Below are 27,185 nucleotides of genomic sequence, written 5' to 3' on the forward strand. Positions count from 1 at the left end.
AGTAAAAAAAGGCATGAAGGAAATTGTGGCAGGAGGACACAGAAGAAGGGATAACAATCAAGACCTAATGAATGTCCAGGAGAATGGCCCTATGGCTCAAGGCCCAGTTCCCAGAAGACTCTGTCAGTGAAGGTGGGGGACATCGACTGGTGGGACTGGGAAAAAAATAAAACAAAACAGGATATGATTGTCTGGGAAGGGACCTGTTAAAACTAATCAACTCTTCAGGGACTCAGCAAAACAGGCCTCATACCTACAGGAAGCACGGCATTCTTGGGAAGGCAAGACAAGCATCGCTGAGGTCCTCAGGACGGAAGGCTGTGTGACTGCAGGCCCTAGCAGGCCCGCCAATCAGACTCAATTCTAAGTTTGCCACATTGTGATCCTTCAGTTCCTGCTGATGTTTCCTGAACTGGGCAGGTCTGAGCGTGGGGCGGACGGGTACAGGTGTGCAGCCCCTAGAGTTCAAGATGGGGGCGGGGCTCAGAAGTCCCGGGCCTCCCCAGAAATTAGCCAGAAACATGCATCAGGAGCTCAGGAAAGAAGGCTGGAAATTGAGATTTGGGGGGAATGCTGAGAAATCAGTGCTGAGGGAGAAGCACATCACCCTCAAAGCATTCACATTTAAGGGATGTAGGGATGGGAAGGAACCACCATAAGAGTCAAAGATTCACACAGAAAAACCTGAATAGAACCGAATCATTTAACATCACAAGCTAAGAGAGCAAGGAGTTTAAAAGAAGGGCCTGTTAAGGGCGCCTGGGTGGCTCAGTTGGTTAAGCGACTGCCTTCGGCTCAGGTCATGATCCTGGAGTCCCCGGATCGAGTCCCGCATCGGGCTCCCTGCTCGGCAGGGAGTCTGCTTCTCCCTCTGACCCTCCTCCCTCTCATGCTCTCTGTCTCTCATTCTCTCTCTCTCAAATAAATAAATAAAATCTTTTAAAAAAAAAAAAAAAAAAAAAGAAGGGCCTGTTAAGAGACTCTTAATCATAGGAAACAAGCTGAGGGTTGCTGGAGGGGAGGAGGTGGGGGAATGGGGTAACTGGGTGATGGGCATTAAGGAGGGCACGTGATGTAATGAGCACTGGGTGTTGTATAAGACTGATGAATCACTGACCTCCACCTCTGAAACTAAATACATTATATGTTAATTAATTGAATTTAAATAAATTTTTAAAACTTTTTAAAAAAATAAAAGGGGGGCTGGTAACAGGCATTTACTGAAGAAAGGGCACACAGGACAGAGACTGAAATAATGTCCAGGATCTGGTTGGTAACCTTCAGAAGAAGAGTTTTCACGGAAAGGGGTGGAACCCGGCTTGCAAGAGGTTAAGAATAGGAAATTAGTGGGTGCGAACCAATCCGTTGGTATTTATGGCAGTAAAGTTGGAGGTGTGTTTGTCTTGGCTGTGGATCTGCTAGGCTATGACAAGCGCACACTGAACTCCTGCCAGGCCACCCCCTTTCATGTCTGGAAAGAAATAAGAAATCACCTAGATCATCTATGCTTACTTAGTCCTGTACTTGTTATATTTCTTCTTTTTCAAAATGGAAGCCAACAGCTCTCCAATTCCATCCGTGGTTGCCAACAGTCCCTCACGGTCTGGGCCGTGTTGAAAGAAGGACCACGGGGCTCATTCCTCTGGGAACACGGAGGGGTCAAGGAGCAGCAGACTGACTACGCAGGAGGGGATACGTTCTTTCCTTTGCTGCGCATTTGTGTTTTTACTTCCGCACAAGTGCCCAGTGGCCTTGGCAAAACAAAAACAAAAACATTTCAACCTGTAAATGATGCAGGTGCAACAGGCAATTGCCAACCTTCTAGCAGTTGTTCCCGGTCATTGGTGTCGTCACGGAAAAAAGACTAAATCAAGAGTGCAGACACCAGTGGGCAGCCTGCTAATTTTATAATTATAATCCTTTTATACAGTTCCCTGTTCACATGCACACAAGGTCAACAAAATTAAATTCACAGCATTTTCCGCAGGGTAGGTGTTCAAATATACTCGTTTTTAAGCAGCCAGAAAATGGTCATTGCTAATAAAAACGATTTAAAGGAAACAGAACTTCCTTGAAAAGTACAAACCCTTATATTCGGACTGTATTTCACATCCTCTTTAAAAAGACAAGTGATTTGGGCTTTCTTATACATGGCACCGAAAACAGAAGCCTTAGAGAAAATAATATAAGAAAATTTAAATCATGAAATAAATGTATTTTGCTGAAATATTTATGGATGAAATATGATGCCTGGGATTTGCTTCAAAATGATAAATAATTTAGGGGATGTGGGTAAGGATATATATATATATATAATATATAATATATAAGATTAGCCTTAAATCGATAATTATTTAAACTTGGCAATGAATATGTAGAGATTTAATACAGCATTCTCTCCACTTTCATTTGTTTGACATTTTCCACAATATAATGTTTTTAAAAAGTACTGTACTTTTGTAAATTAGATAATATCTTGCAAACACAATTGAAAGGCAAGCAATAAACTAGGGGGAAATATGCAAAATGCCACCCTGTAAGGGTTTATATCCTCAAGTGAGAAACAGTTCTTACAAATGAATTAGAAAGACTAATAACAAATAGAAAAAAATGCCAGGAATGGGTAGTTCACAAAAGAAGAAATACAAAAAGCTAATAATCATATGAAAACATATCCAACTCACTAATTATGGGAGAGAGAATAATGGTCCCCCCAAGGATGTCCATGTCCTAATCCGCAGACCTGTGAATGTTACTTTACATAGCAAAAAGGGACTTTGCAGATGTTGATCATGGATTCTGGGATGGGGAGATGATCCTGGATTATCCTGAGAGGCCCAAAGTAATCACATGGGTCCTCCTGAGAGGGAGGCAAGAGGACCAACGTTAGAGAGAAGGCGACCTGAGGAAAGAAGCAGAATCTGTGAAGGAGATTCAATGAGGCCAAGCTGCCGGCTTTGAAGATGTAAGAGGGACCATGAGCCAGGAAGTGCAGGTGGCCTCTGGAAGCTGGCAAAGGCAAGGAAACCGATTCTCCCCGAGAGCCTCCAGAAAGAAGCAGCCCTGCTGACACCTTGTCTTTAGCCCAGTCACTGTGCCTGGAGGAAAACACACAACACTGCCTTCTGATATCACTTCAAATTCCTGCCTACTGACTCCCAGGGGCCCTACCTCCACCACCACTGCAATTCTGCACAATTTCTTGTCAATTTCCCCTCCTAGGTAACTACGTCACAGCTTTTCTGCTCTCCTCAAGTTTGTAGACAACTTCTCCCCACTTGGCCTCCCAATGCATTCCTGTTGTCTCTGCAGTTGCTGGAGGGAGGGACTTCATCACGTGCCCACAACCCAGTTGAGCAATCAGGGCTCTTTCCTGTTCTCCTGCCCTACACCCTGCACTCCTCTGTCCCTCCTGTTGCTTTCCATATACCATGCTCCTTCCAAAGGCCAAGCATCCCTCCCACCTACCCAAGAATATCACTCCGGCAATTGTCCATCATCACGTTTTTCCCTCTATACTGGATCGTTCCCATCGACAGAGAAACACGCTTTAAAGTAGCCCCGCTGAAAAGCAGTAACAAACTTCCCCTACCATGTTCCCTTCTAGCCACATCCCCATTTCTCTGCTTTTCCTCAGAGTAAAAACTCTGCTATCTCTAATTCCTCTTCTATCCTTTTTGAACCCACTCCAATTGGTTGTTAATTCATCCTGGGCAAAGAGCTGCACAGTGGGAATCATTATATCCATTTACAGAAGAGGAAATGGAGTCTCAGAGACGTGGGGCAGATTGTTCAAAACCACACACCCGCACCCAGCTGATTATGATGGCGGGGCCCTTCCTAGTCACCGCTTCGGTCTGGCTCGACAACTTTCTTATTTTCTCCTGTACATTGGACCATGCAGCCAGCCTCCTATAACACTGGCTTATAAATGCCGATAAAGCATTTATAAGATGTAATTCCAATTACTTTATGGACTGTAACATAATATATAATATTTCAGATTTTATGTCTGTGTCATGGCTTACATGGAGATGTTTTCTCTTGTAGTTACTGCTTTTAGGAGAGATTGCATGAATATTTCCTTAAGCTATGAGGCTACATTACTATGATTTATACTGTATCATTTTATTCGTAAGTTTATTATTTTAACTAATACATGCTCCATATGGAAATGTAGGAAATGGGAAGCAAAAATAGATGAGCCACAATCACATGACCAAATACAAATACTGTTAGCACTTTTCTTTCTTTTTTTCTAATTAACATATAATGTATTATTTGTTTCAGCACATTTCTTTCTTTCCAAGTTTTCATGTGTTTTTTTTCTAGTTATACTCATAACAAATATAGAAAAGCAATCTTGCATTATCTACTAAACTATGCAAAGAAATCAACGTAAATAAAAACACGTATACTTAAGGATGGGGACTGTTTAATTCAGCATAGACAAAAACAGGAAATAAATGTTCAATAAAAGAATAGTTACATAATTTGTTTCCTCCTCCCCAGAGTCAAAATAATACTAGAACTTCATTGCATTGTTGTAAGAATTAAATTAGATAATGTGTGGAAAGCATAGAGTATATAAATAACAGAGAACTGCTCAGAGAGCATGTTACTTTTACCTTGGCTTATCTCCTCAACCCTGTGTTCTCTAATTTAGCCATTCCAGCTCAGGTCAAAGTGCTCTAACCTGGCCCCACAATTCCAGAATTTCCATTCTAAGGCTCCAATGAGATGAGGTTATTCTGTCAGCCAAAGAGATACCAAGGAAACTTAGTCCTCTGTGTCCTATTTCTCACAAAGATGAGTTCTGCTGCATTGTTTTGTAGGTGTTCAATATGTCTCTCTGATGGACCTAAATCCATCTCTTAGCCACAAATTACCAACTGTAAGAAATTATCTTTGAGTTTGGCCTATACCCCTGGTTTGTCCCTTGGCCTACACCCCTGGTTTGTCCCTTTCTCTTTTGATGACTACTTTGTCAGAGTTTTCATTCACTTCTCCCTTGGGACAGCAAGCACTCGGTCTTTTTAATCCTGTATTTAGTTTTCTTGTCCACTTTTAGCATCTCACAAATCAGGCGTAAAATAAAACCCCCAGCAAATTAAATAGTGTTGGTACAGTAAGTATTTTTGGAATGAGATTGTCTTTCCCTTTTTTTTTTTTTTTAAGGTAATCTCTACACCCAATGTGAAGCTCAAACTCATGACCCTACAATCAAGAGTCCAGTACTCTACTGTCAGCCAGGAGCCCCAAGATTATTTCTTTTTATTGTCCAAAAAAAATGTGCCTAAAATATACTATTAGAGGGGCACCTGGGTGGCTCAGTTGTTAAGCATCTGCCTTCGGCTCAAGTCGTGATCCCAGGGGCCTGGGACCTAGCCCCACATCTGTTTCCCTTCTCGGCGGGGAGCCTGCTTCTCCCTCTCTAGCTACTCCTGCTTGTGTTCTCTCTCACTGTCTCTCTCTGTCAAATAAATAAATAAAATCTTTTAAAAATAGATATATACTACTAAAGTTTATTAATGGTACACTTAAAAAAGGGGAAAAGATTAAATAAAATTGGACAATAATTTTAAACCATTTGGTTTAAATAAAATATTTTTCTTATGTGCCTTAATTTGCTAAAAGGAATCTTGTTGAGTAAGCAATATTCTAAATGTGGAATGACAGTGTCATCTGGATCCAGTAAATAATATCCTAGTCCTCATGTTTGTTTATATTTGTTGTACATTCCAGCCACTTGTCAGAAAGTTTCTGGGCTCAAATACAAATACTGATATAATTTTGGAGAACAATTTTATCCAATTATATTCTACCCACTAGCATACTCTAGAGGAAAAAAATAGACCATGAAAAGGGGTCCAGAATATGCCACTGTGGCATATAAATTATTTTGAGCAGAAGGCATTTGACTTTTTGAAATCTTTTATCTTCCTAAAAGCAGAGCCTCCCAAAAGAACTCAGAACCCAAATTGTCACAGAACAATGAGGTTAGATTGATTCTTATCACCAGAGACATTGAGAAGTCTCCACACCTAAACAGACATTGTCACAAAACTACCATCTCTCCCATCTATACTGGTAGGAGCTGATGAATCTTTCCAAAAACTCATCTGTTTTCCCATAAATGTCCCTTTCCCCCCTCCCCTTCCCTTACTAAGAAGTCTTTTGTTTTCCAGTTAAGTGCCCTTCCTCCCATTCTCTTACCCCATTAAGATGGTACAGTACAAGCCCCAAACTGTAACTGCCCCTTTAATGCACATTTTCTATAAAGTCCCATATATATATATTAATAAAAACACGTGATTAATTTTTGTCTTTTTTCTTGCCAATCTGTCTTCATTCGGTTTAACTCAAAAGCTCCCAACAACTGAACCTAAGAGAGTAGAAGAAAAGTTTTTTTTCCTCCCTGACAACCTTATGATCTAGCATTTCCAATATTTCTTTGCAAATGCTGAATTTTAAATCTTCCTACATGCCCTACCATAAGAAAAGCATCATGTATGGATTCATTAGTAGGACGATATATGGAAGCTACAGCAAAGGTAACTAATGTCCTGGATGTCCCTGCGCACCCACCCACCCTGGAATTTGGGAATAAGATTGGCATCAGACAGAGCAGAGATAAATCAAGTCATCCCGAAGAGACTTCCAAATGATTCCATGAGGTAAAGCTGGACCATAACCAGACTGAATACATAAATCTATCTACAGATGAAGAAGTGAGTGAAAAGGGTGGTTGGTCAACCCTGAAAGGATTAAAAGAAAGGAGCCCAGGGAACAACCTTGGGGCAATGCCTGCATTATCCAGACATATGGCCATTTGGCCACTACACAGGAACAGTAGGGTCTCCAGAGCAGGGAAAAAGAGTCTCCTATACTTCCTCAGTTGAAGGACAGTCCTGAAAGTCACTCACTTTCTTTTGTTTCAACCGAGTAGGCACTTAATAAGTGGAAGGAAGGAAGGAAGGAAGGAAGGACAGAAGGAAGGGGCGAGCGAGCAGGGGGTTCCCACATGCAACCTTTGGACTGTAATATGGATTCCCTATAACTTCCTATAGGGTGAGAAAGTGCTGGCAAGAAATCTCTTCCTCCTGACAGTTGATATTTCTTCTTACATATTAACAAAGGAGCAAACTTGAGGGTGGTGCAAGGTTACGTTGGCAGAAGCCGGTTTCTCAGCATTTCAAGCAATTTGCGGACCAGTTATGAAGACCAGGTTCTGACGACAGGTAGGTGTGAGGAAGCAGCCAGCAGCCTACAAGACAACACCTCTCAGCCCTCCGTCCACAGCACTTGCCGCTTAAGCAATTTCCATTGGTTTCCTCAGCCCTCAATCCTTTCATTCAACAACTATTAACTAAATGTCTAGAAGGGCCAAACACTAAACTGTGTGTAGGCCCACGAAACAGACAAAACAGGGTTCTGGGCCTCCTGACGTCTGCTTAACTGGGTGTACAGATTAGCAAACAGGCCAGTGTAACACGGTGGGGATAAGCATAGGGGAGCACCAGATTCATGGGTGGGGGTGGTGTCTTCTAAATTGAAAACCAAAGGGCGAGCAGGAGCCAATTTTGTGGATGGGAAGTGGTCCAGGTGGAGTTTGGTAAGCAGAGGCAGACTTCTGGAGGTAAGAACAACTAAAGCTGTTTAGTCTAGAAGCTGGAGTTTAGGAGAGGCATTGGGGAAGAGCAGAGGACTGGGGGGTGGGGAGGGACAAGGCCAATTTTGAAGTCTGAGGGGCTGTAATAAATCAAACATTTTGAATTTTATCCTGAGCACAGTTGGGGGTGGGGCGTAGGTACTGAGGTGTGTTAGCCCAGAGAGAAACCAGATGAAGTCTTCTTAAAAATATCACAGGCCACAGCAAGAAGAAAGGAGGGGCAGGAGGAAGATGGAAGGCAGGGAGTCCTTTTAACAACTTAGGCAACTGGCGTAATAACGTACCTTTAATTCATCATTTCTTTCCTTCTTTTGCTATTTGTTTAATTCATAAGATGTTTTCAAGGTCATTTCATTTTCTTCTGAGTTTTAAAGATAATTTTAACCTAAATATAATTTCATTTGTTGGCAACATCTTTTGTCCATCTCGGAGTAAATGCTTCTCTTGATAAATAAATTTTGGATCTTAGGCAAAATGCACACCCCTCTGTAATTTTTTTTTAAGTTTTTTGTTGTTGTTGTTGTTAATCTCTACACCCAACGTGGGATTCGAACTCACAACCCCAAGATCAAGAGTCCCATGCTCTACCGAGTGAGCCAGCCAAGCATCCTTCCCTCTAATTCCTTAATGATTTTTAGATTTAATTTTATTTTTTATCTCTAGCTTTACATTGAGATCTCCTGAACAAAACTGAGGAGGAAGCGCCCGAGAGGATAATCCCCCGGGAGGGGAGGGTCTTGGGTAGTACATTTAAATGCCTGATGTCCCCACCTGGAGTTCTTCAGAGATGCAAACTGCCCACTGGAGGAAACAACACCCACAAAATCCTGGGCTGCACCTTCAGGCTACCTGGGAGGTAAAGGCCCACCCAGAGAAACCTGGAGACGGAAGTCTGATGTAAATCTTTATATTCTCAAAGTGAAAGCACAAAGGCAGGGCCCCACAGGCATTCTGTTGACCATTTCAACCGAAATCAGGAACAAGTTAAGTCACCTTTGTACTTCCCTGTGAATTTTCCTGTGAATTGTGTCTAGTCTGTTTCCCTGTGCTGATTACCTGCAAAGCTCATTTAAAAAAAAAGAAAAGAAAGAAAGAAAAGAAAAATCCAGCCTGGGCTGGTCAGGATTGCCAGGTTGGGAGAGCATATTCTGCCTAGCACGAGGCCTGGGCAGGAAGGGTCCCCTGGGCAGAGTGGAGGGTGCGGAGAGCAGGCTGGGAAGAAAGGAGTCTGGGCACGGAGGACGCCCCGAGGCTCAGGAGTGGAAAGCCCCTAGAAAGTTGCTTCTACTGCCACTTAACAGGAGCTCCTGAATGAGCAGTGGCAGGGTCCTTAAAAAGGGAGTGGACAAGCCCTGTGGAAGAGGACCACGAGGAGGGGATGAGTATAAAGGCTTCCCCACATCTACAGATCATTAGGTATCAGGAAGTTCTGCTGTCCTTAGAACTCATGGATAATAGTACCAATAGTTATCATTCATTGAGCACAAGAATAGAGCTTAGAAAAATGAACACTCAATATATGCCAGGCATTGTGTAAGAACCTTACACAGTGCCTGGCATATTCACACGTGAATGTATACACACACACACACACACACACACACACACACACGCATACCTATACATAATACAAACACATCTCACTCAGTGAATCTTCAAAGTAGTCCGACCGGGTCAGTTGCATTATTTCCATTTTATAGTGGAGGAAATGGTCTCCAAGTGCTTATATATGCAGCAAAATATAATTCACAGTAAGTGAACTGGAACACAGGAAGTGCTCAATACAAGTTGGCCACTACTAAAGATCTACATTAGATCACAAGTAGCAAATTAACAGTGGGAGGACTATTATGCACAGCAATGGAAACTGAAAGCTAGTAACCTTAACAGCAAAAGGGAAATGTAAAAAACAAACACCCAAGTGCATAAGTGGAAATGTGTTTGATGGGAGAAGAGCATAATAACACAAATATGTAAAAAAAATATGATGCTCCTATACCCAGATAAAATTATACATTCATAACCAGGTTAGGGTGAAGCAATGGACCTGGCATAATGTCTATAACATTTTTTTTTAAATCTATAACATAGGACAATTATCAAATTGATGAATGAGGATGCCATTCACATTTCTTCAATAAAGCATCATCATAGGTTAGCTTAATTCTTTTTTTAAACAAAGATTTTATTTATTTATTTGAGAGAGAGAGAGCACAAGTGAGGAGGAGGGTCAGAGGGAGAGGGAGAAGCAGTCTCCCCACTGAGCAGGGAGCCCAACTTGGGACTAGATCCCAGGACCCCGGGATCATGACCTGAGCCAAGGTAGCCACTCAACCGGCTGAGCCACCCAGGCACCCCTAGGTTAGCTTAATTGTAATCCTATGGTTTAACAAATCAATTTAGAAAAAATGTTGGATTGGGCTTCTTTAGTCTTGTTAAATATAAATTTTATAAAATTAAAATAAATTTGTATTTTTCAAGCTTTATGGCATTGAGCGGAATAGGATTTAATGAAAGTAGACTATTATTTAATATTACATACTGAAGCGAGAATAAATCTTGAGAATAAAAATGTAGACATAATCCTAATTGAATGAATTAGCTAATTGGTTTTCTTAGCTACAGTTACCATTAATAGATGCTTTTTGGCCAACGTGTATCTAAACTAGAAATTATTATGAAATAATAAAGGCAAATGTATATGTAATACAAATGGACCCTCTATTATTGAATATGGGCATCAACAGAATTAAGTGAGGACTGTGCCGTGTGCTGAAATGCTACCCCTTGCTTGGCGGAGAAAGGTGCTGTCTGAAGGGAGGTATTCTTTTTTTTTTGAAGTAGGCTCCACCCAATGTGGAGCTTGAACTCACCACCCTGAGATTAAGAGTCACATGCTCTCCTGACTGAGCCAGCCAGGCGCCCCTGAAGGGAAGTATCCTTGATTTCAAACCAAAAAACTAGGCTGTGTGAGTGTGGGTCTCAGGAAGGTTGTCAGGACCTCTCCCTTGCCCTGACTCTTGGCCTGGTCTTGAGAAATCTAGGTTACTACCCCTCTCCCACTAGGCTTGGCTCTGAGAAGGGACCTAGCATTTCATTCTGCCCCAGCTCCGAGCACCAAGCCCGATAAATGATTGCTGCTTTTTGGGAGTAAGGAGGGCCCCATCTGCATCAATAGTCCAAGAGCTAGGAATTCAGGACCCCAGTGAGCTGCAAGCTGAGGATCAATCAACTCTCCTAATAACCAGTTTACCTAGACTGACATCACTCTCACTCTCTGTATGTTTCCCTGTGACATCTAGCAGATAGAACCCAGCTTTAGTGAGGCTCAGCTGTATACTTGATTCACAGCCACTGGTCCTCAACCTTGGAGGGGAAACAGTGCCTCTCAGAGGCCAACATGCGGTGGCAGCAGTAATGTGTTAGGGACCTGAGAAGATACATCTTGGGGAACAGATGATTATGGTCCAGGGGATCATCTCCACTGGGATCTTCTTTATGTTAAAGTCTGGAAGGCTTATTTTTATTTAAAAAGCGTCTTAAAAAAAATTTTTTTTAAAGATTTATTTGAGAGAGAGAGAGAGAATGCTTGAGCAGGGGGAGGTGCAGAAGGAGAGGGAGAAAAGCAGACTTCCCCCTGAGCGCCGAGCCCTACACAGGGCTTGATCTCTGGACTCAGAGATCATGACCAAGATCATGACCGGAGCCAAAGGCAGATGCTTAACTGACTGAGCCACCCAGGTGCCCTTCCATTAACTGTCTTAATATTGCTACTCCCGGGCGCCTGGGTGGCTCAGTCGTTAAGCGTCTGCCTTCGGCTCAGGTCATGATCCCAGGGTCCTGGGATCGAGCCCCACATCGGGCTCCCTGCTCCGTGGGAAGCCTGCTTCTCCCTCTCCCACTCCCCCTACTTGTGTTCCCTCTCTGGCTGTCTTTCTCTCTGTCAAATAAATAAAACAAACAAACAAACAAAAAAATATTGCTACTCCCATCCCCTTTCAAAATGTTTTTAACAGAATCATCTATTCCAAAGGTTGCTAGCCTGTTAATTAATTATGATTCCCTTCAACAGTAACTTGGTGCTAAAGTCTGAATATTTGTGGGCGCCTGAGTGGTTCAGTCTGTTAAGCATCTGCCTTCGGCTCAGGTCATGATCCCAGCATACTGAAATCGAGTCCCACATCGGGCTCCCTGCTCAGCGGGGAGTCAGCTTCTCCCTCTACCCTTACACCCTGCTCATGATCTCTTTCTCACTCTCAAATACATAAATAAATAAATAAAATCTTAAAAAAAAAGTCTGAATATTTTTGTCACCACCCTCCATCCCCCAAATCCATACGTTGAAATCCTAACCCCCAATGTGATACTATAGATGAGGCCTTTGGGAAGTTATTAAGACCATGAGGGCTCCAAATGGGATTAGTATCCTTACAAAGGCAACCCAAGAAAGCTCTTTTGTTCCTTCTGCCATGTGAGGACACAGCAAGAAGCCAGCCATCTATGAACCAGAAAGTGGGTCCAGACAGGAATCTGCCAGCACCTTGATCTTGGACTTCCCAGAAGCCTCCAGGACTGTAAGAAATAAATTTCTGTTGGTTTTAAGCCACCCAGTCTATGGTATTCTGTTATAGCCACTCATATGGAAAAAAACACTTGGGTAATAATAAACCAGTTCTGCTGACCCTTGGCTTCAATTTTATGAGAGGATATAAGCTAAAGTTGGCTAGTTCAGTTAAATGCCAGAGAGAAAGCTTATTGATCATCCCACCACATACCAGGTACTGTGCCAGGTGCTAAGCACCGAGCTATTATTGAACATTAACAATACCTTATATAAACGGCAAAGTGTAGTGTCCATTTGGACTGCTTCTGGAGTTGGTGGATGACTCCACATGAGAGACAGAGAGAGCAACCTCACCTTATCTCCATATGTTCTGGCAAGAACACTGCTTTGTCACAGACTGCAAACAACTGGGAAACAATGTTACTGGGTGGACCTTTGGAACCCACTGGTTAGTATTCCCCTTCCCGCAAATGATCTACTTCCCCAAAGTGAGACAGCTTAGTCTGGGGAAGTAAGTACCAGGGTTAATCTATGGCAGTTGTCAGGAACGGCCAATGAAATGATTAGAGATTGATGTGGGAAAGCAGGAGAGGGCAGAGGCTCTGCAGTCAGAAACCTCCGATCAAATCCCAGCCACTGAGCTCTGCAACCTTCAGCAAGTTACTTTACCTCCCTCCTTCGAGTTTCCTCTTGCAAAAAGGGGATGAGAATAGCGATATTAAGACAGTTAATGGAGGGGCGCCTGGGTGGCTCAGTTGGTTACGCATCTATCTGCCTTGGGCTCAGGTCATGATCCCAGGGTCCTGGGATGGAGCCCTGTATCAGGCTCCCTGCTCCGCGGGGGGGCCTGCTTCTCCCTCTGCCCCTCCCCCTGCTCATGTGCGTGCTTGCTTTCTCCCTCCCTCTCAAATAAATAAAATCTTTGTTTTTTTTTAAGATTTTATTTATTTGACACACAGAGAGAGAGAGAAAGAGAGAGAGAGCACAAACGAGGGCGGGAACGGGAGAGGGAGAAGCAGACTCCCAGCTTAGCAGGGAGCCCGATGCGGGGCTCGATCCCAGGACTCTGGGATCATGACCTGAGCTGAAGGCAGACACTTAACAGACTGAGCCATCCAGGCGCCCAATAAATAAAATATTAAAAAAAAAAAGACAGCTAATGGAGACAATATACACAGTGCTTAGCACAAGGACTTGTTGGTACTAATTGCTGGTGGTACTAATTGCTGGTGTTAGGAAATAATACCAACTACTACCACGTGCAGGTAAAACTGAAGCTCAATGAGTCTTCACAACAAGATACACCAAATCTTCTGTCCTCCCACCCCACGTACACTCTGTAAGCCCAGATAAAGGAGAACACAGGTATAATAACGAAACATTGATTAAGCACAGGTCCTACCTGGGCCACGATAAACACCTGATGCAAGCTGAGCCGATCAGATTTCCAGAGTCTTACGGAGTCAGTTACAAGGAGCTGGGCTGTGAGGTTCTGGTGAGTTTGGGCCAGGGTTGGGGCAGTGGCAAGCTAATGCCACTTGCAAGCTTAACGTAATGGCAGCAAAGGGGCCATGAGTCAGCAGAGAAAGCGAGGAGGAGGAAAGAAGCAAGACAGTGGAATAAACTCATGGAAAAAAGCATAGGAAAGAGAATATGAAGCTTGACAGACCTGAACTGCACACCACACACACACAACCTCCCCCACCCCCCCACATAGAGTATCCTTATGTTGACTCTCCAGTTCTCATGAGGCTGGGCTGTACTTCCTGCAGATTTCCTTTAAGATTCCCCTATATCCTTACAATAGACCCTTCTTTTACCTGAATTCTTTTTTTTTGTTGTTGTTGTTCCTTTAAACAGGAGCGGCTGTAGACTGTCCTAGAACTCAACCTTTACAACCTTCCATGGTGCAATTTCAGAATAATGGAAATAGAAGCATCACAGTGAATGAGGTGAAGGGTGAACCAGAGGGAGGATGTAGAGATGTAGCTATAAGTGACAGCAGAATATTGGCATCTATATATTTTAAATTTTATTAGTGAATTTTCACTTAAATATGTGAGCAAGAGGCAAATTACCGAATAAGCAGAGGTCTGGCCTTTGTACCTCAATGGGGCTGTTATTCTATTTCTTTCTTTTTTTTTTTAAGATCTATTTATTGGGGTGCCTGGGGTGGCTCAGTTGGTTAAGTGCCCAACACTGATTTTGGCTGAGGTCATGATCTCAGGGTCGTGAGATCGAGCCCCATGGCGGGCTCTGTGCTGGGCACAGAGTCTGCTTGGGATTCTCTCTCTCCCTCTGCCCCTCCCTTCCCCCTCCAACCCCCCAACCACGCTCTTGCTCTTTCTCTCTAAAATAAATAAATAGTAAGGTGCCTCTTACTATTTTTTTCTTTATTTATACCTTACTCATTTTGTGGAGGAGATGGTACACTCTAGTAGGAGTATTTGACAATGAGAAGGATTTGGGAAGGCTACCGATATATCCCTCTATATTCCAGAATCTGGAATATCCAGGCTATAAGGTACTCTCAAAAAGACTTGGCTGCAAAGATAAGGAAGAAAGAAAGGTAGTACCTAAACTTGGGAAGACTTTTGGATCTTTCCCCAAGACAAACTCATGTGTTAAGGGTAAAATTTGTTTCCAGAATCTTATCATTGTTCTTTTCTCAATGTGCCCTTCCTAAGTTACCTGTTGCCACAGGATACTCATACTGCCTACTCTGAAACCCACTCAAGTCTACCCTTCCTGAATATTATCTAATGGTCCTCTCTTCAATTAAAATGTTTATTCTTGCAAAGCATGGCTCTCATTTAGCATTTAAGATATATGATAGAAAAAAAGATACAACAGAATTAATTTATGCTAATACATAAAGGACCGTTTAGTCTAATGATGATGTACTTTTCCCACTGATATTTCCACTTTTTTTTTTCTAGAGAGAGAGGAGAATGAGTGGGAGGAGGGACAGAGGGAGAAGCAGACTCCCCACAGAGCAGAGAGCCCGATGCGGGATTCGATCCCAGGACGCTGGGATCATGACCCGAGCCGAAGACATATGCTTAACCGACTGAGCCACCCAGGTGCCCCTGACATTTGCACTTTAAAAGAAGATATTTGTTGATCCACCAAAGTCCTTCAAAGCATACTTTTATGCACTGTAATTATTGGGTTAGGCAGATACTTTTTGATCTAGGGGTCTTTTCAGGGCCTCTTAACCCACATGGTCTTCCCCTACTGGAATATATATTACATAAAGGCAGACATTGTTGTCTGTTTCTAATCATTGTTGAATCCTCAGTGCCAAAGACCGTGCATGGCATAGTAGTTGCTCAAATAATGTTTGTTGAATGAATAAATGGTGATGTCAGGATTCAAATCCAAGTCTGTCTGGCTTTAAAGTATAATGTTCATTGTACTATATAAAATGGTCTTTTTCTTATGTACAATGAATCATGGAACACTACATAAAAACTAATGATGTATTGTATGGTGACTAACATAATTTAAAAAAATGGTCTTTTTCTTACAATGAATCTTGTCACCTACCTTATATTAAGAGGAAAAGAGAAGATAAATAAAGGAAAGGAAGAAGAGAGATGGTATCAAAGTGGATGAAATGAAATTCAGGCTCAGGCATTAGCTGCAATATGGGGCCTGCTGGGCTTCTTCTCCCAAGCAAATCAATAGTTTTGTCAGGGCTCCAGATGTTTCTCTTCCAAAACTGTTTCTATTTAATATCTTTCCTAAGTTTCTTATTATTTGTGATTTTTTAAATTTTTTATTTTATTTTTTAAACTTTTATTTTTTATTTTTTTTTAAGATTTTATTTAATTATTTGACAGAGAGTGAGCACAAGCAGGGGGAGCAGGAGAGGGAAAAGCAGGCTCCCCACTGAGCAGGGAGCCTGATGTGGGGCTCGATCCCAGGACCCTGAAATCATGACCTGAGCTGAAGGCAGACGCTTAACAAACTGAGCCACCCAGGTGCCCCTATTTGTGATTTTTTTTAAAGCATGCTTGTTAAAAAAATAATTATCCAGTGGAAATGATGGAACAGTTGAAAGAGGAAAACATTACCTAGGATCTTCCTACCAAAATACAACCACTCTGAATTCACACCTTTGCTTCTTCCTATGCTTACATTTTATTTTTATTTACTTATTTTTAAAAGATTTTTATTTATCTTAGAGAGAGGGAGCATGTGCACGAGTAGGGAGAGGGGTAGAGGGAGAGGGAGAGAATCTCAAGCAAACTCTCCCCTGAGTGCAGAGCCCAATGCAGGGCTTGATCACACGACCCTGAGATCATGACCTGAGCCAAAATCAAGAATCAGATGCTTAACCCACTGAGCCACCCAGGCGCCTCCCTATGCTTATATTTTAAACTTAGCTATGATCATTCAGTATATATAATTTGAATCCTGATTTATTATTTTTCTACCATCACTTTTTGTCCTGTACTGATATTATTATTCCCTGATGTTCAGTGTAAAATCCTCAGTTAACTGAAGTGAGACTTTGCTGCCAATTGGTATTAAATTTTCATAATCTTACATACTGATTCTGTGACAAGGGAATTTTAAAATTCCAAGTATTATCACTGACAGAAGAGGAAAGGTTTTTACAGTTCCCTCTCTCTGTTAAATATTTTAAAAACTGCAAAGAATCAATAAAACATACAGTTGTGTTTATTTATAAGACTGAGCAAATGCCATTATTCTCTAACCACTTTCTCCTCCCAGATCTTTCCAAATGATTATCCCTGGGGGAATGAAGAGCCATTCCCCCAAAGAAGAACAAATGTCTTAGACTCTAAGGAGGTGAATATGCCCAAATATAAAGAAATTTGCATCGAGTTCTTATTTAATATACACATAATGCTGTCCTAGTAAATGGTCCTAGAACAACCACTCCTCAGTTGTGTAGATTAATGCAGCATAGAGGTAGTTTTAGTTGTATAGCTGAAGAGATGCCAAAGGATTCGAGAAAATATAGAATTTCCAAACCAGTAAAAGGTAACTAAGGTGTAGTGACTATTTATTACCTGTTCTATTTATAACCTGTGTGACTACAAGTGATTAAAAAAAAACCCAAATAAATAAAAACCTATCCCCGCTAGTTGGGGAGGGGTATTTTTAAGTATCAACCATGTTACTGGCTTCTTGGTAGATGTTTTACAAGCATTATTTAATCCTTACAGTGATGCTTCTAGGTTGGCAAGTTGCTTATTCTGTGTTTATTCTTCCTTCTTTACTATAAGAATCTTTATTTATTTATTTTTGGCCCTTCACCTTTGCTCTTCTTCCTTTCCAGAATAAGGATGCCATGCTGGAGATGAAGCAGCTAGCTTGTCACCACAGAGATAAAAGCCTCAAGCCGGGGATGGTTGAGCAGAAAGATTCCAGCTTAGACCGCAGATGACATCTTAGAGCTACTCCATGCCAGCCCTGTTCTTCCTCCCTCCTAATTCGTCTAAGACACTCTTGGGTTTCCTGTGACTTGTTGCAGCACACAGTCATCCCAACTGATACAGCAATGTTAAGTCACTTCCCCAAGGCGACACTGTCCAAAAGTGGCAAGATGAGAATGAAAACCCAGGTCTGTCTCGGTTTGCAAACAAAACTTGCCTTTCTGACCCATGCCATGCTGAAGCCCAGGCTTCTGTCTCTGGGAAATAGGAATAAGGATTTCTAGCCTTTCAGGAGGATAGGCACACAGGAGAGTACCTATAGCGGCACCTCTCCCAGAGGACAGACACCCAGTAGTTTGCTGAATCAGGAGTTCAAGAACCCAAGCACAACTGTTTTCAGTATTCTGCTTATACGGAGCTATTTTAAGTACTGAGAAAAAAAAAACACACACACACACAACTGTTTCTGTGGGTGTAATACTCTAGCTGCAGAGATTAGTCAGCAGTTCCATTGAGTTTCTCAGATCTCTCACCACTCTATCCCCTTCCTCTTCTCTGCCTCCTCTCTTCTTCATAGAAGCCCTTCTCATCTTATCAGTCAGCTCCTGCAAGCCCAGCTCCCCACCCCGTCCCACCCCCCAAAAAGGAGGAGGGGGCCTATGGATTCCAAGAGAAAAGCTCTATGAACAAAGTGGCTCATTCTGCTGGGGAAGACAGGAGTTAGCCCACAGGAGGGGCCATCCTTCCCAGATTGGCAGGGAAAAATCAAATACAGGGAGCTGAACAGCAATCCAGAGGAGCAGATTCTAAAAGCTCCAGGCAGGGGAGCTAAAGCTGCAGGAAGGCACTGAATCCTGCAAGGACACAGCGGAGCTTAGAATCGCTCATTTCTATTACAAGGAAATGTGTTAAATGTGTAGTTTTATTGATTTGTTTTGAAAGGTATGAATTATGAACTTTGTAAAAACAAAGATCTTGAAACTTACTATACCATGAAATAAGTACCAAAATACCAGGAGAGTCATTTTGCTCTGACCCAGATACTAGAACCAGACCTAGATAGCAGGGCCCTCACAGGAAGGAGACTGGCTGCGGCAGTGACCTATTGGGACCTTGGACTCTGATCTACTTAGGAGTCACTATTCACATACCTGGGAAAGAGGGAGCAGTTTTAGGACTTGGGTCTGGAGCACTTGGGTCCAACAGGCTATGGTCCTGCCCTGGAAAAGCCATGTGTATATGAGAATATTGGAGGTGGGGAGAGGGTAGTGGGGAGAGCAAGCTGCAGCTCTTCTAGCTCTTAATACTACCTACAACTAGGGTGGTGTTTATGAGATCCCAGCAAGACAGCATCAGGGAATGGTCAGGCTGAAGAGACTTCTCTTCTTTGCCTCTCTGCTCATGATCTTCTAATCTTCCATTTCTCTGCAATGGACACCTAAGCCCCTGGCAGAGAATTATGTCCTTAACCAACTCCCTCTTTTCTCAAACCATCTGCCTGTGTTAGTTCTGGACCCTTTAATATCTGCAAGTTACTGAGCCCACCCCCAATTATGTGTGATGTATTCAACAACCACAGGCCATTGGCACCTCATAGTCAACTTCATTAAAGGGCTGGAATTGGGGAGAGAATGGACTTTGGAGGTGTGGGCTGACTTTGAAAAGTTCTGGTCCGGGTCAGCTAACCATCCTGCTGGCCTGGCGGCCCCATCTACCTTCACAGACTGTATTCTGATCTCAGGAGACACCCTACAGAGTCCCCGGGCACCCCATCCCCTCACATGTACTCACTTGGGCCATAGACTCAGACAAATGAATTAGGTCAGCTGCAACTTGCTCTGGGATCATGGATTGCTGGTAGACGTGGCAGCGACTCCATAATAAACCATCTTAAGCTTCCATGGAATCTTGGCATCAGCCAGGATTGTGAACTTCAAAGGATTTTGTCTAGCAATGGACTGAGACAGTAAAAACCCCATCCTAGCTATTCAAGACCTGCCTGTTGGGCTAGCTGGAAGATCGTGGGTGTGGTGAGGAGGTGACCGCAAATTCTCCACAGTGGGCAAGAGTGCCGGGGCCTGGATCTGATAAATCCGTCCCTCAATAAATCATTTTATAAAAAGTCCTTTGGAACTGAAAATGGGATCTCCCAATTTAGATGCTTCCTAAGTAAACAATTCGGTTTATTGTATTTTCTCAAAAATGAAAACACACCTGGACCACATTTTTTTTTTAAAGGGTAAAGATACAGCTTTGCTTGTAGACAGAAATACAACGCAACGTGAAGTTACTTTTATTACATAATGCAATATGATCTTTTGAACCTTTTGCAGAGAAACAGAACTGAGGCTAGCAATATGTTAGTAGCACTGCTGAAAAAATATTTTTCAAAAAAAATTGGCAAGCAGTCAAGTCCATTAGGGCATAGTGAACATCTATTGTTTTTTCTATCCTGATAAACTTTCCCCTGGCACGGTATTCCAGATTTCCTTTGAAGAAAGTCTCTGTTCCCCTATTCTTATGCCTTATGCTTTGAGATGAACTGAGGACTCTCACTGCTGGCTTTGGAGGTGGGCACATGAATCAAGGCCAATCAAGGTATCTCATGCACTGGGCTATAGGAATTGACCCAACACGTGGGCACATGACTCAGCCAGATGCAACGAGTCACGAGGAGAGAGGTTAGGAGTCTTCAATGATGAACTTGGACCTGAGAGATTACAGGACTGACAGCTGTCTTGCCCCTGTATGGAGCCAGAGAAAGAAACCGATAAAAAGAGCAGAGCCCAGAAATAGAGGAAGCCCAGATCCTGGGGACATTGTCTTGATGCCCCAGATTAAACCATATCTAAAGTAACAGACTTTCCAGTGACATCAGTCAATATAGTTTCAGTTAAGTATAATTATAGAGAAATATCTTTATATGTTCAGTTTTTGAGAAAATGATAGCGCACAAAGATGATCTGGCTCGCCACTCCAACCTTTATTGAGTACTTACTATGTTTCAGATATTAAAGTAATTTTTCCTTTTTTTTTAAAGATTTTATTTATTTATTTGACAGACAGAGACACAGCGAAAGAGGAAACACAAGCAGAGGGAGTGGGAGAGGGAGAAGCAGGCTTCCCGGAGAGCAGGGAGCCGACGTGGGGCTCGATCCAGAGACTCCAGGACCATGACCTGAGCAGAAGGCAGTCGCTTAACCAATTGAGCCACCCAGGCGCCCCAATAAATAAAATCTTTAAAGAAATAAAATAATATTTTGAAAAGCACTTCATGGGACACAATAAGGATAAAGATATGTACACTCTCTACATACTGACCGGGAACAATCTCCAAGATATATTAAATGGGATAAAGATGTAGAACAGCATATATGATGTGCTACATTTATTTATGTTACTTTAAAGAAAGAGAAAGACAGAAGGATTAAATATACATATTTGACTATCTAGAAGGATAAACAAGAACGGTTTACATTGATTGCCTGTGTAGCCAAGGAATTCAGTAGGGGAACTTTTTACTATATACCCTTTTGTACTTTTTATTTTAACCATGTGAATGTATTACCTGTCTTAGAAAAGGAGGAAGAAGGAAGGAGGAGGATGAGGAGAAGAGGGAGAAGAAAACCATTTATTAGTGTGAATCTCCAAGCAAGGTAAGCTGACCATTGGGAGGTCGAGATGTTTCTCCCAGTGCACTGAGATCTAATCCTAAAAATACAAATTCTTTCTCCCACAGAACATTTACCTTTACATATGACTAAACATGAATTATTAAGTTAGTCATGAAAGGCCAACAAAATGGGGCGCCTGGGTGGCTCAGTCGTTAAGCGTCTGCCTTCAGCTCAGGTCATGATCCCAGAGTCCTGGGATCGAGCCCCGCATCGGGCTCCCTGCTTGGCGGGAAGCCTGCTTCTCCCTCTCCCACTCCCCCTGCTTGTGTTCCCTCTCTCACTGTGTCTTTCTCTGTGAAATGAATAAATAAAATTAAAAAAAAAAAAAGGCCAACAAAATATTCATCAGCTAAAATTAGCATGTTAATAAAATTTTCTGAGGACCCCGATGCAGACTCTATTGAGGAAGCTGGGCTGCCATGCAATGCTTAGCAACGCTGCAGAATTTCTGCTCCCATGCACACAGGCTGAAAGCAGGAATTTCCTCATCTGGGGAATTCATTCACCCATTAGAGTTACCAAGTGCTTACTATGTGTCAGATACTGTGCTAAGCATATAGGATAAAGCATTTCACAAAAGGACTAAAATCACTGCCCTATGGACTTACATTCCGCTGGCAAGGAAGATATAGACAATAAACAAGATGAAGATGTAAAATATATACTATACTCCATTAGTCCTACAATGAACGTTTTTTCACATTTTATGAGATCTGAAATTGGGATGCATCTTTTGGTAGATGCATCTGACAATTGGGAGGGCTTAATTTTTTTCTTTCTCAGAGGGACACTTAATGGTGTCTTAGGTCTGATGAAATATAGGAAAATAATACATATGGGAAAATATTTGGGAAATATTTCCCAAATAATACATATGGGAAAATACCGTATCACACTGACAAGTGCTACAGAGGAAAACAAGCAGAGCAGAGGGAGAAGAAGGAGTATGGGGAAACTGCAACTTACAACAGTCAGGAGAGACCTAGGTAACATCTGAGCAGACTTAATTAAACCAGTGAAGGAGCCAGCCATTCCTCTATATGATGGAATAGCAGCATCCCCAATACAGGAAAAGAACAAGGGGAGAGGGGAGAGTAAGTTTCAGAAACACAAGTTGCTAGTGCAGCTAGAGTGGAGGGAATGTAGCAGGAGATGAATTCAGGGGGATAACAGAGGGGCCAGATTATATAGAGACTCACAGGCCATATTTCTACTTAGTGCATGATCATTGCCTTGAGTGTACAAGAGGCTGGGTAGTATAGTACCTAAGAACACAGGCTTTGGAGCCAGATCTCGGATTTATGTCTTACCTCTGCCACTTCCTAGCTGTATGACATCAGGCAAATTATTCTCTGCTTGTTTCACCATCTGTAAAATGGAGCAACTCTCACTACCCACCTCCTAAGGTTGTTGTGAGGATTAAGTAAAGTATTTTATGTAAAACATTTTGGATAGACAGAGCCTGGTAAATAAGGCACACCACCTACGTGTTTAACATTGTTATTATTGATTATGAATTTCAATAGCTGCCTCATCGTTGGTAATTTATTTTTCTGTATGTTGTTTGGTTAATGGATAGTAATGCATAATAGTATCAACAATGTTTTTGGGGGCACCTGGTTGGCTCAGTTGGTAGAGTATGCGACTCTTGATCTCTGGGTCACGAGTTCGAGCCTCATGTTGTGCGGAGAGTTGACTTAAAAACAAAAAACAAAACAATGTTTTTGGACACTGACTTTGCAGTAATCAGTCTCTAAAGACCTGTGTCTGGTGTATTTCAGATACAAATTATCATCTCATCTTTCTAAGCAGGTATAGACAATACTCAACCACACCACCATCCCTCCAACCAAAAAACAATCTTGTGTAATTATATTTCATTGCTTTGTTGAGTTTGCCATGAGAAAGTAAGAAAGGATGGGGAAAGTGGGCCACTGAAGAGACACTGAAGTAGGGGATTGTAAGGAAGCAATTTAAAAAATGAATTTCAAACCAGTTAATTTTGTTAGTTGCTTTGTTATCAGGTTTGGTTTAAAGAAAAACCACTTTTATTCACCCAAGTTAAAATTTTTGATTATGTGTATTTTAATGATTTGTGGCATTCTTATCCTGAATGTTTAGATTTATGGAACTCTGAAGTATAAATGGCGTAAGTTAGGTAGTCACAACTTTTTCATGTTTTCTCTTCCTTTATTTAAGAAACTTGAACATCTATCATGTTAAAGGAATTATACTAAATGATTAAAGGGTACAAACAGGAACAAGACAAGATCCTTGACTTTTCTCTATAAAATTAGTGGAAGTACATTTATATGTAACTCCCTTTCTCTTAAATAAGGAGTCCATTTCATGGCTGTTCCACAGTCATGATGCCTCTGCTCCCCTTTCAGACCCCAAATGAGGGACAAATTAGTTACTGTACCCTCTCTACTTCCTCTTGAGACTGGAAGTAGTGAGCAGCTCCACCCCTTGCCAGACACCAAGACAGAGGCAAGACTCTGAGGTCAGGGGCAGAATGAGGGCTCGACCGTCACCTCTTCTGGACGCAATTGTCCATCCCTCCTGCCCACAGTCCTTTCCGCCCAGGGGATGCTGTCAGAGAAGAAAACAGGTCAACTGGAGGGAAAACTCACAGTATGCTGTTACTGACCTACAATACTCACCAGTTTAAAACGAAGCAGGGCACTTTGACAAGGTCGGTGCCTTAAAAGAATTTAGCTAAAATGTCAAGGCACTTTTTTTTTATTATGAAAGAATATATGCAGTAGATATCCATGAGCCCCACTCCAGATGATGGGGTAGATTGAGGCACAGGAAGGTGAGGAGAGGCTCAGGAAGGGGTGGGGCTTAGAGACTGAGTGAGGTTCTCGGCACACAATTACTTGGGAAGAGCAATGCTGAGCATTTATTGGTCACTTTTTTAGGCTGCAACAAAATGCCCCCAAGGAAAATGTCTGAAGCAAATGTCAAGCATCCAGTTTTAAAGCAGAAGACAATGCTTAGTGCAAGTATTTTGGGCAATATGATCCCAACCATTCTCCAAGTAACCCAAGCTTAAAACCTTGGCAGCAGGATGGGGCGCCTGGGTGGCTCAGATGGTTAAGCGTCTGCCTTCAGCTGTCATGATCCCAGTGTCCTGGGATCGAGCCCTGCATCGGGCTCCCTGCTCCGCGGGGAGCCTCCCTCTCCCTCTGCCTCTGCCTCTCTCTCTCTCTCTCTCTCTGACTCTCATGAATAAATAAATAAAAACATTAAAAAAAAACAAAAAACAAAACCTTGGCAGCAAGAAAGCAACCTGCACCATAGCCTCTGTGATATCTGTTATCTACAATTCCACCTCACAGATGACAAAAGGACCCTCCTCCTCGGCATAGTATTCATATATCCATAATGTCTTCTTCATTTATCCATCAACATCACCTTTTATGACAGTGCCAACCATACAGAGATACAAAAATGAAAAACATAGTCCTGCCCTTAACAGTTTGGCTTCACAAGCATTTATTGAGTGCTTTCCACATATTAACTGCAAAGGGCTATCACAGACATATGTATCTGAATTTCAGGGAAAGTTTTTCAGATGACGCTAGAGTTAAGTCTTAAGGAACCAGTAGGAGTTTCCTTGATGAGGAAGTGGGAGGGGAAGGGCATATCCAGGCATAATTGCAGAGTATGTGGGGGAGGCGGGAGCTGGAAAGATAGGAGCCAGAACATAACAGGCCTGTATGCCAAGCTACAGAGACTGGATTTTATTATGGAGCAGGTGGACAACCACCGGAGGATTTTAAGAAGAGTACCAACATGGACAGGTGTTTTGTTGTTGTTAGGCTCATCCAAGGGTGACTGGACTGGAGACTGGACTGGACAGAAGCCAGGGCTTGAATGCAGACAAACTAGTTAGGAAGCTACTGCTATAATCGTGGTGAAAAATGATGAGAACATAAACTATGTCTGAGGCAGAGAGGATGAAGAGCATGGGACCTGTTTGAGAAATATTCTATAAATAGAAATGAAAGGACTTGAATACTGGACATGTGGGGGTGAAATCCAGAACATAAGATTCCTCCCAGTGTCCTCCTCCTAGCTTAGGCAATTATTTGGCTAGTGGTACTGTTGAGGGTGGCAAGGCACAAAGAAGCATATTGATTTTTTTTTTCCTTTAATGGAGGCTGGGGAAGATGATGAGTTCAATTTTAAATGTTGAATTTGAGACCTGTAGCGGGTCTAAGCGGAGAGGTGTATGAATTAGTAAGCTAACTCGACTCTGTGCTTTTTAAGCTCAAGAAATTTACAAGGATACTCCAGGAGCATGTGTACCTACCTGGGCAATCTCATTTCGAAAGGGACAGGGCATTCCATTTTGGAAAAAAATGACATTTTTCATGTTTAAAAAAAACACTGAAAATGCAGGGGTTGAAAGTTAATAACAAAATATTATGCTACTAGCTGCCAAACTGACACTACAGATCAATGTATTTTCTCTAACAAACGAAATGCAGGCAGGGTTCGATCGGTTTCCACCTCACACCACTTGAAAAGAGCGGCGTACCTGGTGTTAGGATCTAGGAATTCCTTTTATAACAGGTTTGAAGAGCAAGAACTGAGAAATACGCCCTCCGGTGGCAGTGGAATGAGGGGGCTCTAGCACCCTTTTTACCACCAAACAAAGCCCTGTAAAGAAATGCAATTTACTAGGATCAGGAGGCCATAAGGCTCATTCTGCCAAACCGCAAAACAAAACGAACCCTCCCAGGGGCCGGGACCCCTTACCTGTCACGTCGGCCGAAGTAAAATTTCACTTTCGACTCAACAAAATACGACCCCAGATTCGATAGCTTGCAGTAAGTCCCTTTCGGCGACAATTAAACACCCCGCAAGCCAAAACACGTATACTACCGGGATTCTCTCCAGCCGGCAGGGCCGGGCTTCGACCACGTGGGTGGTTGGGGCCAGCAGTAGCTACCCGCGAAGGGCGGGAGCAGGAGGCGTGTCCCTGCCGAGGGAGGCGGGACCTGCGCAGTGGGCGGGGCTTGGGCGGATACGGGCTACCGGCCTCCTCTCGCCTACTTTTCCCCTTTGCCTTCGCCCTTCGAGCCGCCACGTAATGCCACGTCCCCGCGCATGCGCATCTTGACTAGTGGTGGCGGCTGTTTCCGGGCTTAGGGGGCTGGAGCGGCCGGCCGCGGAGTAGGAGGCGTTGGTGGTAGCGGCCGGGGAGTGCAGAGTGCGGGCTTGGGGGCCAGGCCCCGCTGAGGGCAGGGAAAGTTACCTTTTCTTTCCCGAAGGGGCCGGTAGAGCCGGTGGCTGAGCGACAAGATGAATTTCCTCCGCGGGGTAATGGGGGGTCAGAGTGCCGGACCCCAGCACACAGAAATCGAGACGGTGAGAGGAGCGCGATGGGTCCGGGACTTGGGAAGGGTTCGGGCAGGAACGGGACGAAGGATTCGGGGGCCTGGAGGTGACTTCCCGCGCCCCGCCGTGGGCTGGGGGTCCACATGCCGCCTCTCCCTTTGCCTCCCTTTCTCTGCTGAAACCCCCGAGTTATTCCCTTACGCCCCCAGCGCAGCCCCCACCGCGGCGTTTCGGCCAGGCTGACAGAAGCCGCGCCCCAAAGCTCCACAGGCCCGGCGTGGAGGGTGGTCCTCGGGTGGTGCCGCCCGGGAAGGGCTCGATCCTGGGCTCAGGTGGCTCGACCTGTCTCCTGTACTCCTCGGGGCCGCGGGCCCTTGCCTCCTTTCGCCTGTCTCCACTGGCCGAGAGGAACCTCAAGTCCTGCTCCCTCCGTCGCAGCCAGGAATGGGACATGGGGGAAGACTGCAAGGTTTAAAACCCAGCTGTTGACTCGAGCATGTGGCTAAGAATAA

General features: G+C 43.2%; 2 protein-coding genes across 4 annotated transcripts in view; one reads left to right on the plus strand and one right to left on the minus strand.

The window, feature by feature from the left end:
- Nucleotides 1–26,298, minus strand: part of G3BP2 (G3BP stress granule assembly factor 2) — a 77,529-nt gene extending 51,231 nt beyond the window's left edge. The window contains exon 1 of one of the 2 annotated variants that reach the window (XM_032400551.1): nt 26,092–26,298. The gene's annotated coding sequence lies outside the window, so the exon portion shown is untranslated. The remainder of the gene's footprint in view (nt 1–26,091) is intronic. The other variant, XM_032400549.1, reaches the window with a different exon arrangement.
- Nucleotides 26,299–26,401: 103 nt separating this feature from the next.
- Nucleotides 26,402–27,185, plus strand: part of USO1 (USO1 vesicle transport factor) — a 91,164-nt gene continuing 90,380 nt past the window's right edge. Inside the window, exon 1 of one of the 2 annotated variants that reach the window (XM_032400545.1) lies at nt 26,402–26,703. In XM_032400545.1, coding sequence (XP_032256436.1) covers nt 26,638–26,703 — 66 coding nt within the window. In that variant the 5' untranslated portion in view covers nt 26,402–26,637. The remainder of the gene's footprint in view (nt 26,704–27,185) is intronic. The other variant, XM_032400546.1, reaches the window with a different exon arrangement.

Source organism: Phoca vitulina, unplaced genomic scaffold, assembly GCF_004348235.1.
Source record: "Phoca vitulina isolate PV1807 unplaced genomic scaffold, GSC_HSeal_1.0 scaffold3, whole genome shotgun sequence".
NCBI classification, from domain to species: domain Eukaryota; kingdom Metazoa; phylum Chordata; class Mammalia; order Carnivora; family Phocidae; genus Phoca; species Phoca vitulina.